The sequence below is a fragment of the Equus przewalskii genome, chromosome 5 (genome assembly GCF_037783145.1).
Source record: "Equus przewalskii isolate Varuska chromosome 5, EquPr2, whole genome shotgun sequence".
Classification (NCBI taxonomy): domain Eukaryota; kingdom Metazoa; phylum Chordata; class Mammalia; order Perissodactyla; family Equidae; genus Equus; species Equus przewalskii.
In genome coordinates this window covers 22051183-22066645 of record NC_091835.1, presented here as the reverse complement: position 1 = coordinate 22066645, position 15463 = coordinate 22051183, and the positions used below count along the sequence as shown (strand labels likewise).

The following is a 15463-nucleotide window of genomic DNA, read 5'->3' as shown; positions in this document are numbered from 1 at the left end:
ACGTAAGTCAAATAATAAACTGGAGATTAAGTAAACTAAAGAAGAGGCTTTCCAGACTCATGCTTTTTTTTTTTTTTTGCCCAGGATGCCCACCTTTCGAGGAAGTTTCCATGCTATGCTGCACGTGTGGAGACTGACCTGGGCCAAGAAGCCCAGTGAGCAGCGTGGCACTGTTGACTGGCTTTCCAAAGTTCACCCAGCAACTTTCTAAAGGAGCCCACTATTCCAGAGATGAAACACATACAGGAAAAAGGAACAACAACAAAAGACTAGAAATTTCCAGATGTCAGTTCAACTGAGTTGACAAATCAGTCAGATTCAGCTTTACCTTCCTTCTTAAAAACAGAGTGACAAGCAGCCACACAGCCCCAACTTCCCTCTAAGATTCTGCCTGAAGGAACAACAGAATTCGTTTCTTAGAGATGAGAAAAACCTCAGTAGTCAGAAACATTTTCACGGGGCTCCTCTGTCACCTCTTCTTGAGGTGCACCTGGTTGATTTCTAGAACCGCCCGTTAATCAGAACCTCAACAAGGAAACCCAAGCCTAAAGCTGGTTAGCAGCCCGCGTGTAGTACTCACCTGTGCCTCTGGGGGGCCCCCTTCATCTCTGATCAGCAGCAGATAGCTTTGTCCGTCCACGACAATCTCCTTCTTGAATCTGCCACCTGCCACACACACACAAACGGTCTTGTTACACAAGAAAGACAGGGCGGGCGGAGGGCGAACAGACGTGGGCTTCGCTTGCGGATAAATACATCCTAGAATGCTGCCCTGGGAGGCAGTGCTGAGCATTCGGGGGTGGGTTTCGGATCTGTCTCCAGCAACCACTGGATTTTAAAAGAACTGAACTCCGATTTCAATACTGGTCTTTAAGAACCCGTGTTCACTTCCAGTTAGAAGACACAGGCTGCCGTGCAATGCCAGGATCACTCGTGGCTGAGAAGGGTGGAATTTTAACGTGGGCTCTGTGCGCAAATTCAGGAATTTTCTCCCACCGGGAACACTTTGATACACAGAGTTCAGAGACAGAGAACGCCGAAATCATCATTCTCTTGTTGGGTTCGCAAAACTGAAACCAATTTTTTTTTTGTGCTGAGCAGGTGGCTGGTCTACAACAGGTTGATAAATTCAAGGGCTGAGAACCTGTATTCTCCTCAAGAGAAACCCAGTTCTTGGAAGGAAAACAGAGGACATCATGGGAATGGTGTTTCCGTATTCACAGTTCACAAGTAAGGGGAGGATGTGCAACTACTACACAGGGTTAGACAGAAACTACTGGATGGCATCTCGGCACAGTCGAGACAGAGCGGGGCAGCTGGCTGACAAAGAGGGGTTAGAGACCATGTTGGGTTAGCGAGAAACCGCCAGGGGGACGCCTGCTGGAACACTGGGGGGGAGCAAAGAGGGAAGGGATGGGCACGTGAAGGTGGCAGGGGCTGGCCCTAGATATCTTGGCCTGTCACACACCCAGATCCGGAGGGTACGCCACTGCCACGTGCACCTCCCCACAGCATCCCTGATCGGACCTCCAGGCCTTCTCCTGAACAGCAGGAAATATTTCCACTTCTGGGTTCCTCGGCCTCTCCAAAGACAAACCACCTTCCGAGAGTCTGGGCTCTGTGTTCACTCTAGTTAACCCTCACTGGGATGCTGAATTCTCATTTTGGCGAGAGGATTGCATCAGTCTCTGATCTCATTTTGCGCTCCTTGGCACAGACGCCTTCCAGAAACAACATCTAAATGCCAAATAACTCGACGCTGGAGAACCATGCTGTTGGAGCTTCCCCACTGGCCCCAGAGGCTGCATGTCGGCCCTCCGCCACCTGGAGCCATATGTGGTTCTCTGGCACAGTGGTCCTCCCCGATGATGGGGACCGCCCCTCCCACAGTTTGGGGCCTGCGCCACTGCAGCACCCGAGAAGCTGAAACTAGAGTCTGCACTCCACCTCACCCCTAAGAAGTGCCCAAGGTCCTCCACATGGGCTGCTGCGACGTGAGGCTGGAGTTGGCCAGCTAGAGGACTAATCTTCCTAAGCAAGCACACGCACACACACATCCACTCCCACGCTCTTTCGTGGGCACAGGTCTAACAGGGAAAGCACACTTGCTTAAACAACAAAACTTTAAAAACCAAAGAAAACTTTCCAACCTTAAAGCAGATAAACTCTCATTTTGATCCCCCTTACCACCATCACTGAGAAAGAGGACTGAGTCCAGAGGATGGTCAGAAGAAACACCTCTGATGGGGAAACGGATCAGAGACAGCATGCATGCTGGACCCAGACAAGCACCTGCCACCTACCGCCGTAGGAGGATCCCTGAACGACCCCAAATCAGGGATTCCTCATAGGTAATAAGGGAACAGCACCCCTTCACAGCTGGGCTGTCGTGATTATAAAATGAGCTAGGAAACATCTGGCAACCACAGGACACCCATCCCCCCTGGCCTGTGTGACACAGCCACATGCCTCTGACGCTGGACCAGCTCTGTGCAGACACTGGTGCTGTGTGACTTCGCCCTCCTTATTCACCTCTCTCCATCTCAGTGTCCCCAGCTGTAAGATGGGACAACTACATCCCACGGGAAGGTGCCCAGCCCACGGGGAGCACCGCTGGCATTTATTACTTGTGTCATTCAACGTTTCCGCCAAGGGTTATCACTCGCTTTTATAAAAGATACATTAAACCTGTGATAAATCTACTTACAATAGAAAAGTATGCAGAAGCTGCAAGAGTCAACATTATTTCCCTATTTTTTAAACTTTTTAAGAAAGAGATGAGGGAAATCTGCCGTTTCTTGGAGACAGGAACTGAATTCAACTCTAAAAAAAAATAAGTTTGCAAAGGAAATCTATTCTTTCTTATTTTGGGAAAAACTTTTCCCCTCACATCTTATTCCTAGACCTCTAACTGATCACACTTAGAGGAACAAGGGAAAAGCAACGGGAATTTGTGCAAAAGTTTAAAAATCCTTCCTACGTGCTCCCAGGGTGTCTGTCCCAACCCAGGACTTGTCATTTGATTGGGAACCTGACTCAGGGTGACAGCGACTGAGAAGCAGCCAGAGAGACCATGTGCTTTAGGCGAGGTCTGTGGAAGAGCAAATGTAGTCCGGACCATTAAAGCTCTTGAAACCCAGGAAAACATTTCTGCTTGGAGTTGTTTCAGGGATTTCAAGGTGGTTCATGTAATTTCACGATTCGGCGGGGGCTCCTGGACCCCGGTCCGGGCAGCACTTTGTGGACATCCTCCTTCCTGTGCTTATGAGAAACTGAGGAAAGCAGAGTTTCTTGGACATGAGGGCTGAGCTGCAGGGGGTGCCCTCCAGGAGGGCCTCGGGATCCTCCGGGATCCAGGGGGTACTTTGAAAACCTCAGCAATCGTTAAACCCCCGCCAAGTCCTGGTGGTGAACAAATCACCAAGATACTAATCATCACAGCCTAAAAACACAACACCAAATTCATGCAAGTCCTCCGTTCCCTCTGTTATGGGTGGAACTGTGTCCTCCCCAAACACATATGCTGACGTCCTAACGCCCAGGACCTCAGAACGTGCTCTTATCTGCTAACAAAGTCCGGGCAGATGTGACTAGTTAAGATGAAAGCACACTAGGGTAGGAAGGGCCCTTAGTCCAAGGGCTGGTGTCTTTATAAAAGGGGAAATTTCGTGAAGATGAGGGCACAGATTCACCAGCCAAGGAACAACAAGGATTGTCTGCAAAGTGCCAGAAGCTGGAGAGAGGCTGGAACAGGTCCTCTCTCGTGGCCTCAGAGGGAACCAGCCCTGCCGACACCTGCATCTCGGACCTCTGGCCACCAGGACTGAGACACTACATTTTTGTTGTTTAAGCCCTCAAGTTGTGGTACTTTGTCACAGCAGCCCTGGCAGATGCATAGAACCTCTGATACCAAGTTTCTGTCCTCAGTCTATGCATTCACCTGGAGTGAGCTCACACACTCACTCACACACACACACACACTCACTCTCTATATCCCCCACCCACCCCTCCATTTAGCTAACCTCCAGAACATTTTAAAATCTCCTTTATACTCTCCGTCTGATTGTCCATACTCATCAGTCATCTACGTTTGTCAGCTAGGTTTTTTAAGTTTCCTGCCTGCCCCCACGCCCACCCCCAGCCCCTCCTCCCTCCAATGCCCGCCACAACCACAAGGATCTCGCCACCACATGCAGCTCGGAGCCTGACCCCACACACACTCTTCCTCGCCCCACCACGCCCCTTGTGCAGCCCTTGCCGGCCCTGCACCCCCAGCAGCTCCCCAAACACGCCCTGACTTGTCAGCATCTGAGTGCACACGGAGGCCTGCCCTTGCTCAGGGAACTCGAGTTCAGCCAAGAGGCTTGCTTGCCCCAGGCATGCCGCTCACACACGTCCAATTCCTCACTAGGCCGGGTGATCTTCATAGCAGGAGGAGAGCGGCAGAACCTATCCCCAGGACCACCGGAGATCCCCCGACACCGGCATCCCTCCACCGCCACCTCCCCCTCCTGGAAGTTATGCTTCTAGATGGCTGAGTCACAATGTTAAACCCAAGACAGCAGCGAGCTCTCTCCTTTTGCTCTTCTATAATCTCCGGCTTTGTGATCTCAGGCAAAGGACTCCAGACTCGATTTTTTTTATCACCTCTAAAAGGAGCAGTGATCCTTTTCTCCATCCGTAAGCCCTCGGCCAATTCTAAAAGCACTTTACGCTCTCCCCCTCAGATAAATCGTTAGGATGTCTTTTCAATATTTCACAATTGTAAACATTAGACACTTGCAATTGGCTTGTATCATTTTTCTGGCATTATATGTAAATCAGGAAACAAAAATTAAAAGCTTGTATGCATCTGACGTGAACCCAAAGGTTTAATAATTAGATAAAATTCAGCCAGGTGCTTAAGCACCAAGGTTGTAAGAAAGTAAGGTGATTCATAAAAAGTAATAATAAAAGGTGATAGATAAAAAGTAAAGTCCTATGACATCATCAGCAGGCTCGACTGGGATATGACTACTGGCTACTGGAGAAACACGGTCTAGCAGGTAGGTAAACAAGATTTTAAAATTCGTTTTCTACAGTAAACTTTAGAAACACACAAAGAAAAACCTTAGGATGGACGCGTGCATGGCACTAACCTGGTCTTACATTAACCGGGGTCACCACCCTGTTCTTTTCAACCCAAACCCACCATCTCATCCTCATCATTAGAGCTTTTCCTACCGAAACTTTAGAGGACACCACCAAACTCTACAGCCAATTTCATTGTAAATGTAGATGTTTTAAATGCCTATTTTATAAGCCCATTTCCAATTATGTCCCTGCAGGTCTGTTTTCCCCAACTTTGACAGGCTGGTCCATGGCCCACTCTATAAATTCATTACCTGAATGATATTCCACCTTTCCTGACTGCCAATTATTATTATATAACATTAAATTAATTCAGGGATAATTTTATTTTTAGAAAACGTACCCAACCCTGACCTCCGGACTGGAAGCCATCAACACACGTCTGGCTCAGCACACCTGCATACAGGTGTGCTGCAAGTGCTACAGGCGGGGGTCGGGGAGAGCTGACCCCAGACCCACAGAGCCCCCCCACACACACCTGTACTCGTGATGACATCTTGATGAGAAGGGAAAACGGAGGCCCCTCCTTCACTTAAATCTATGGCTTCCAAAGATGTGGTGAGTCACCGGAGATAAACAGCACCACGTTAACAACCCAGCAGCCAGGTAGAGAATGGCGCTGAACAGAACTAAGCGTCATTTCTGGGCTTTGTTTTCTTAACTGAGTCTCAGCAGACAGCAGAACTGAGTGCTTTCATCTCATCCGAGCACAGAGCGGTGCCACTGTTCTTGTCTGAACTCAACCTCACGTGCAATTTATTAAATTTCTGGTTCACCCAAAGGCAAGTTTTCAGGGTTCCCAGTGAACTGTCCTGGTTCCCTCCGTTTGCCCTTGAGCTTGCATCCTTAAGTGAGTCGAGGTCTTAATTTCTTCCAAAAATGGGTAAGAGGGGGACCCGGATACTCCTCCCAAGAACAGGATCATGAACGTGATGTGAAGAGCATCACAGCAGGAAGAAAAGGATATGGTTGTTCTGTTTTTTCAACATCTGTTAAAAAGATGTCAGGGGGTCCCTTACAATCCATCTGTAACCAATGACTCTGATGGTTTCAAGGCTACTATCTGGAGTCCTGGTCTCACGCCATGGGGACCAGTTTTAAATTTGGGGTCCTGGAGTAAGCAAACAACTGGGTTCCTTCTACCATTGAAACTCAAGCTAGTAGGATCGATCTATGATGGAGCCCTCCTAAACCCAAGGGCAGTCTACACAGAGAGGGATGTAAGTGTCTCATCTGTGTTGTCACTTCTGCTTTAAGGGACAGGGGGAGAAAGAACAAACTGAATTGTCCTCTCCCAAAGAAAAGCTTTGTTGGGAGTAAACACTGCAACAGATGTTTGACATTTCTGTTTATCATTTCGGCTAATTGGACTGAAAGCTATTAGCGTATCATTAACAGTTCTCTAAGCAACAGAAAGCAACGGCAATAACAGCAAGCCTTATAACACTTTTAGTTTACAAAGCACTTCTCTCCCGGCATCATCTCCATTATTCCTCACATCATCATGAGATGCAAATATCATTTTCAACATCCACATCTACAGGGGAGGAAAAGAAGTCGGGATGCTAAGACCCCCACAGCTAGTATGCAGCAGGAGCAAGAGCCATATCCAAACATGCTGACTGATGCCTTCCTCTCCTCTCTTCCATGTGAATTTATGCTAAGACAAGTTCATAACAACGACACTGCCCATAAAATAGCCCAGAAGCCTTGGTGTCATTTTCCAGTGCCCACAGGGCCAACACCAAGAAGGCAGGGGGCGTGACTTCCTCGCTCTACTCACAGCTCCGGGAAGGGGGCATCTTCAGCTCCGAAAACCATCCCTGCACTTAGGAAACAAAAAAGAAATAAACCTGCCTATCACTCTGATTTTTTTACTCTCGATTTTCATCTTTACTTTTCCATGCCTAAGAAAAGGATGAATATTATTCTTGAGTTTAAAATTGCATTTGGAGAGCATGCTATTTCCCTTCACCATAAGAAAGGACAGGAGCATTATTCTAGTATCTGAGCAAGACACAGTGGGGTAGCTATGATCCTTTCTGTAGATGCAAGTGGCCTCATGTCCTGTCAACAATCTTGAGGCCCTGCCTTGGGGACCGGGTCTCCTATAGTCATGGTTGAGAGATTCTCATCCATAAAAACATTTTGTACATTTGCCTAAAATTTTTTTCCTCATTACTTAGTGTTGTGATAAAATGGAAAGGATGATGTGCAAACTTTAATGTTTCCTACTGATTTAAAGCCAGTGGAATGAGAGAGAGACATTGAAAAAGACTACGACTCTTTTTATTTCTCCCTAGGAGAATATAAAACAATTTTAATCACAAATGTGCCAGAAATTTTTTAAAAATTAATTTTGCTCTTTTAACTGTGGTAAAAATAACACAAAGTCAGTAACTTATTAACAGTGAAGTTTTGGAGAAGTTTTGTATCATGACATTTAAAAGGAATTCGGGATCACATTTATTTTTACACGGGAAAAAAATTCTATTGGTAACATATTAGTTTACAAAATTTAACCAAATCAGATTTCATTTTCTCTGCCAATTTTTTTAAAACTTACATTGTTTAAAAAAAGAGGAACTAGTATAAAATGTACTAACAGTAAGGACCCAATGCATGGAGACAAAGTACTTCCAGGAGTGAAACACTCAGGGTTACGACTTGAGGGGAATGAGGATATAACTGGCAGGCCATGATCTCTGATGACTTCATTTAACCCAGATCTAAGTAAAATAAAAAAGGAAGATTGGGGGAAAAGGAAAGTTCCAGGGTAGGATGGTAGATCTGAACTTTGCTATGACTGAATTTCCTGTTCTCCATTACTAATAAAATGAGGGGGGGGGGGGGGAGTAAAAACCAGAAGGAAGAAAATTCACCATCCACCAAGAAATGGGGCATAGCTTCACATAAGAAACCTGGAAAACACTGGCCTTAACAATAAAAAGGAAGACTCTAGAGCTGGGTGGAGAGGGGCTCCCAACGCCACTCCTGGGTCAACAACAGCCCCCAAAGGGCAGAGGGAAGACACGGAAGAGACAGCACAACCTTAACCGTCCCAAGACCGGAGGGAGGAGGGGGAGCTGGAAGCCTCAGAAGTGAACAGCCGCTGAGGCTCCCTGGAGACAAAGAAGACTAGCCAGACTGCAAGAGGGGGCCCCACCGGGAATGACAACATATACAACACCCCCACCCGTGGGTCATGGGTACCTGGTGCAGGACATCCCACAAAGTCCCAGGAAGAGAAGAGCCAGGTCTGTAACAGAGATCACCTTGGTGTGGAGGTGACTCCTTCCAAGATCAGAGGGGTGGGTAGGGCATGACGACTCATTTTATACTGTAATTCTCCGAGAAATAACAGCCAGCCTCGGGTCCTGCGGCCCAAGCGCTGGTCTGGAGGGGATCCGGGTACATGACTGAGTGAATGGGAATGTGGGCAGAGTGGTCTGCCCATTCTGGTCCGGCACACTCAAGACTAGGGGCATCAGCTCCACCTCGTTCTCCTACCACAGGAAACCAGACGGTAGGGAGCTCCCCACATCCCCCATCTGACTTGGACAGCTTCCCAGTGACCAGCCACTAAGATCTGTCTGTGGGCACGGCCAGTGTGATGACCCAGAGCATGCAGGAATCCCAGAGCAGAGCCAAGACAGTGCCAATCTCAGCAGAGAGAAGGTCCGGGCAGACGCCGGAGGAGGAGAAAGCTGGAGATACGTTGAGGACACCATGCAAAGATACTATGGGAGGAAAAAAAGGGGAAGAGCGAGGCAGGAAGGGAGCCTGCAAACCGCCAAGAGCCAACGGAGAAGAAAATAAAACTCACAAAGCAGAAGGAAATCCTTTACAACTCCTTCCCTTCCTGATTGCAACTTAAGAACAGGCTTCCAAAAAGACAAGAACTCCAGAGATGAGAATTTGAAACAACGTGAGATGAACGAAGGCCCAAAACAACATTTTGGAACAAATGAATAATATCCCACAAAGGAAGGAACAGAAGAGACACCGCAGAAAGCTGAGTTTCTGACATAGAGGAATGGCTTGAAATAAACACAGCCAATGAGATTAAAAACAGAGAGATGACAAAGTATTTAGAAAGAAGTTAATTGACAGAAAGACAAATGAACCTCATAAAAAGAAACATGGTATCTCTGAGGACGAATCCTCAACAGAATAACTAAGACTATTCAGAAATAAAATACAAGGGGATTTTCCTGAAATGCAGACAGATCTGAATCTGCCGATGAAAAGAGCCAACGATGTTCCAGGAAAAAGTGACACAGACTCTCAACATCACTTTAAAGAGAAAACTGAGTTTCTGGGGACAAAGTGCACACACCAGCAAAGGTGAGGTTCTCATCACGCTGCAGTTTCAAAGCGACTCCGAGGAGCCCTTGTCCACAGAGCCTGGGGGACTTTGAAAACGGCTCACTGAAACATTGTTCATATACACAGAATTGTTTTTGAAACTGTATCATAGTAACAAGCAGCCTGCCCTGGTAAGGATGCTACACACTAACGGAGAGACCAAGAACACAGGGGTTTGGCCCTGTCAGGTAAACTCTCGTGCAATCGCAGAACCCACCTTCTGGAATGCTGGCAAACTCACAGCTTCCCACCGGCCTTTTAAAAACCTGGTCCTTGCCTTTGAACCTGAAAATTTTTTGTGCAGACAAGCACCCTACTACGGGGAGTGTCCCACCTTCTCATGAGTGACAAGCCAGGTACATGTGTGGTGAACGCTTTTTTGTGGGACATAAGCCAGTTAAGCAATAACAAGCAAACAGTTAACTAGCTGACTCTGGGGTATGTTAAGGGAATTTAGTGCCTACCAGGATTTAGGGAGAATCCTATCGGAAAACTTTTACAGAGTGAGGGTGATTGCTTTTATTATTTCAACTTGGAATTTTATAAGTCCCACTATTCCTACTACATTAATACTTTTGGATCTATTTAACAGAAAAGTACCTAGAAATGGCAAATGGGTTGATATATCTTTTTCTAAAGTGTCACTTGTGTAGCTCAGGTTTTCTTGACATCAAGCAATCAAACATCAAAATTAACGGGATGAAAAGGCAGATACAAAACTGAAACTGGAGACCCCACGGCCTTATTTTGTGTTCATAAAAACAGCTTCATTGTTGTCTTCGATAAGCAACGGGTCAGAAATTTATAAACTAGAACTTTGTACAAGTTTTATTAGTGGAAGACCAGGACATACCAGAGATCTACCTAAAATGTCTTCTAAAAGTATGATATTGCTGCTCGAAAAGAAGTTGGAAAGTAATGACTGAGGAAGTGGCTTGTTGCTCAATAGTTAAATTCAATTTTCCTACATCTTAGCTTCCAAAGATCGTTGAGGAAAATGTGCATTAGCAATTTAACACATAAAACCTATTAAGAGCGTTCTCCTCCAAACAATGTCTTTTTACGACTATAATAAACACGGAAACTCTGGGTAAGTGTGTGGGTTGGTTTACCTGGGCCAATTTCCAATCACCAACATCCAGTGCACACCCAATTTCACTTTTAAGTTTTATTCATCTCCCCCCGACCAAAAACACTATTTAAAATTGCTGTAAAACAGTATAATCCCAACAAAACAGTCCGTGTAATAAGAGCTGCAGAATCTCAGATACACAAAGAATAAAATCTGCCCTGCATTTTCAGCAACCCCAAAAGGCAGGCAGGCCACAGAGCCCAAAGCATGTTTTTTCTTGTACAAGTGTTCACGAGCTCCACTTTGAAACAAGGGGACCACTCACTGGAGGGAGAAGCCTGCCGGCAAATGCCGGCTCATCTCCTATCCTCAGTTTACCCTCCAAGTGTGATGCTGGCTCTGGTGTGATGCTGAGGGTGGGGGTCTCTGCCTCGAGGACCACCCCTGCTCCCAACTCCTTGGAGTGTGAGCCAAGGGCTCCTCCAGGACTTGACTGGCCCTTGGGCTCGAAGCCCCCAGACTCACTGGGGCTGCCCTGGGCTCCATGCACTCGAACTTTCCTGCAAAGCTGTTTTGGGAAGTTAGCACCCTAACCCCCTAAAGCTCACATACTACCTCCATGGAACTCAGTACTCTCCCCACTAACTCAGCAGCTCTTCCAAGGGTCAGGCAGCCTGCAGGGGCCGGCTCAGCCCAGCATTCATTAGACGTGATGACCCAAGGTCCCTCCGAGCCCCCTGAACCCAGCTGTTGATCTGTACAGTGGCCCTTTCGGGGCAGCATAAGAGGGGGGTGAGAACAGTGGAGGGGACCGGGCTCAGAGCCACCCATCAAGGGTCAACCTGAGGCCCACACCTCTGGGATGGGTGACCTTGAGCAGCTGGGTGGCCTTGATCTTGAGGCTCCCGTGGCCTCTGGTGCCTCAGTTCCCTTATGTGAAAACTCAGATAATAACAGCACCTGTCATGCGGCCCTGGTGAGGGGGGCACGAGCCAACGCACGTCAGCTCTCAGCTTCCTTAAATGTTACAAGTGCCTCATAAAAATCACCTAACAATTGCTATGTTACAATGTCGACTTTGTGATTCCCAAGTGGAAACTCACCCTTCAAGGGAGAGTTTCAAAATGCAAATTCAAGGAAAAGGGAGAACCAAGACGGTAGTAGTAACTAGACAATGAAAGATGTGTGTTGTACGCTCAAATTCCCATAGTAAAATTGGGGCTTTCCCTAATACATCCTCATGATTCTACACATTCTGGAAGGTCCAGGATAATACTTCTTTTTCCCAAGTCAAAACAGCTAGTGAAATAGCAAGTCTGGGATAGTGCCACTCAAGATGCTCCAGGGAGAAGATTCGGTAAGTTACATTGTCTCTGTGTATACTTATCCAAGTGCACGGTGTGTTTCTAATCTCAGACCGGGGCTTCCCTGTAAGCCAGTGACACAATTTGGTTCTTATTAGTATTTGGCAAGAGTGTTCCTGTGTGAGCTCCTTTTGCTCAGCTGTCACGGCTCTGCTGCCAACGTCTCCTTGCCACCTCCCTACACTGGGTCAATAAAGTCTTGGTCTTCTGAGCCACCACTCAACAAATATTTAGCAAGCCCCGCTACGTGCCAAGCAACAGTGTTGGTGCTACGAACTGAGTGGACAAGACAGAATCTCTGCCCTGAGGGAGCTTATTGTCAAAGGCAGCGGGAGGAAAAGGAAACAGACGAGGAGAGTCGGGCTGGTGGGGGACGGGGGCAACAAGAGCAGATGGAGCCTGTGCCCCCGGAACCCACCGAGGACATGGGGCAGTGGGGGGATGGTTTTGAATCAGCACTCTGAAGGAGAAAAGAGTCATATAATGATGAATCCCCCCCAACCCCCGATAAAATCTCATTTATAACCAAAGAAGTAAACTGTTTATTGAAAATGTTCCCATGCCCACCACTGTGGTTGGAGTTAAACATTCCAGCATCTACTACTGTCTCTGAAATAGCTAGTGTGGTGAACTTAATGGAATGTATTTAGTGATGCACATTTGTATCTTTGGGCGGAACATGTCCTTATGGTTATTTGTTTTATCTTTAATACTCTGCACATTTATTTTAAGCATTAAAAAAAGGTAAACATTCAAAGAGCATTTGGAGATTCAGGAAAAAGACCTAGCTCCTCACCAGGCATATTTAAACAAGGCTTCCTTGCAAGTGACGCCACGCGTGGCCTGAGATACGTGTCCAGGGTCAGGAGGGTTAGAAACGCAAGTGTGGGGGTGAGCCGGCCAGTACCACACAGAAGCCAAAGGAGGGGTTTTTCTGGCTATCAACACATGGGCAAAGAGTCTCTTCATCCCCTCAGATTTTATTGTTCTAAACTAGCATTTCCCATGAGAAAATAACTTTCTATCAAAAAATAACTTGTCATATAAACTCTATTTTTGAATATGCAATTCTAGAATTGAACATGTAAAAATCCTGGCTTTAGGAATTTTTGTTCACACGATGCTCTGAATATAAATCAGGTGTTTGTTTCAAGAAACTCAAAGAGGGTGGTTGCTGTTAGATTTGACCATATAGAGAAACCGAGACGGCCCACGCATTGGAATGACTTGATGTTGCTTTTTCACAGCGCAGTGTGCAAGCCGGCCAACTGCCCCTGTTCAGCTCCAGAGAGTGAATATTTTAGGCATTGAGAGCCGATTCTTTGCTTGTTTCTTTCTTTATTTGTTTACTTATTTTCACAAACCTTTAAGAATGCAACCACCCTTCTTAGGTCACGGGCAGCAACAGAACGGGGCGGAGGGATCGGTGTGGGGGCCTCAGTCTCACGTTTGGCATTTCTTTAGCTGACACATGCACGTGACTGTTTGTACTGTCATCTTCTGCTTTCTCTCCTGGGACCCTGTCTCTCTTACATTCCCATGGAAACAGCGTAATTACTTCAATGAAGGAGTCCTGCAAGGTTTGTCTCCAGGCCTCTGTCCCCATCCTAGAGAGGACTCTCGTCCCCTCGCACGCCTCTGAGTTGGACAGCACTAAGACGTGGAGAAAGTGTGCTGTCCACTGCTGGCAGGAGACAGGACGGCCCCTGGGTGACCTCGTGGGCCTGTGTGTCACTGCCTCTCAGGCTAAACCTGATCCTGCAAGGCTGGAGAAGCTCCTGCATCTGGAACCACTTGGAACAAGCTTAGCTTCATCTGCCGCTGGGGCACCGCCAGGCTCCTGCTCAAGTCAGAGTGCGCGCCAGGGCGCTCGGCCCTGGACAGCCTGAACACGCCCTTCAGCCAGTGTTCCTAGAACGAATGGGCAGCCACCACCCCTGACGAGGCTGCAGAGGGCTTGGTAGTGAGCTGGTCCCCACAGCTCATTCCCATCATTATGTGAGTTAGGCCACACGCCCAGAGGTTGTTGGAGGACTCCTCCCATTTGTCCTCTTGCATCCCTCTCCAATGCCAGTACCCCTGTAATGACCTGTCTGTAATGACCGGTAGGGAGCCATGGGGTCAGCCCCCGAGCTCCCTTCAGAATCCTTCCACATTAGCCGTTCCCCACCGGGTTCCTCTCTCTGTCCCTAGGCTGCAATGGAAGATGCACAGACCGGCCGCCTGATCAGCTTCCAGATCTCGCGGTCCCACCTCACCTGGCCTCTGAGAGTTCTTACACGCGTCCCCCACTCTCGACCAGGCTCCAACCCCTCTTCTTCACTCAACCTAAATCCACTCCCCTCCTCCCTGTGTACGGAGGAGGGGACACACCGAGACTTGGTTTCCATCAGCAAGCCCCCCATTCCTCCACACTCTATCTCCACAGTCCAACATACTCGGCCCACTCAGGCAGCCCTCAAAGAGCAAGTGCTTTTTTTCCTTTTGTTTGTGGTTTTTGGGTTTTTTTCCCCCAATATGCAAAACAGTAAGAAATGGGACTCCAGAAAAGGAAAACAAACGCAGGCCACAGGTGCTACCCCCTCAAGGCCATGTGACCAGAACACCAGTAGCTTCCAGACCCAGTCTGGGTGTCACCATCCATCACACTTAGTGTTCTTCCTGAACCTAGATCCTGCCTCAGAATCCTTCTCAACACAGTACATCTGGGAAGCTACCTTGGATGAATAAAGATGACATTGTGAGCTGAATCTGGTTTCCACTTCTGGCCTGGGTCAATCATCAACGAATTCATTAGGTCAAACCACTCGAACCATATCAAACTATCATCTTTTATAGATGATTGGCAGCTGTATGTAATGCACACACACACACAGTCTGGCCCAGTCCTTCTTGGGTCTCATGGCTGGTTCCCACCGATGCCTCAGCTGTTGAGTTGGCGGTACTTGACTCTTGCAGGACACAGGAGAACCTGAAGGCATCTCATTACATCACGGGTTCTCCCTTTGTCATTCTTTCTGATGTTTGGTCTACTCTGTTGCTGGTGTCTTAACTTTAACCTCCCTTATCTCCATGTCCTGGTCTTGGAGATTGCCATGACGCCAAACAGAAGTCTGTCCTCACAGTTCTAATGCCAAGCAGGCCTGATCTTAAAGGCTGGAACGGGGGCCGGCCCGGTGGCGCAGCGGTTAAGTGCACATGTTCCGCTTCTCGGCGGCCCGGGGTTCGCTGGTTCGGATCCTGGGTGCGAACATAGCACCACTTGGCAAAAGCCATGCTGTGGTAGGCATCCCATGTATAAAGCAGAGGAAGATGGGCATGGATGTTAGGTCAGGGCCAGTCTTCCTCAGCACAAAGAGGAGGACTGGCAGTAGTTAGCTCAGGGCTAATCTTCCTCAAAAAAAGGCTGCAATGTTTTCGTCAGACAACTTTGGCAATTCCATCCACAACCAGCCATGACTGGAGCATGTGTTCTAGACATTCAAATACCTCCCAGGCCTCCTGTGGGATGGAAACCTCCCCACCTTGA

The 15463-nt window shown here is 47.6% G+C and overlaps 1 protein-coding gene across 17 annotated transcripts in view; it reads right to left on the bottom strand.

Annotated features, from left to right (window-relative positions):
• Positions 1-15463, bottom strand: part of AGAP1 (ArfGAP with GTPase domain, ankyrin repeat and PH domain 1) — a 559287-nt gene that overhangs the window by 333660 nt on the left and 210164 nt on the right. For all 17 annotated transcript variants that reach the window (XM_070618668.1, XM_070618665.1, XM_070618663.1 and 14 more), the window contains one exon: positions 581-666. In XM_070618668.1, coding sequence (XP_070474769.1) covers positions 581-666 — 86 coding nt within the window. The remainder of the gene's footprint in view (positions 1-580; positions 667-15463) is intronic.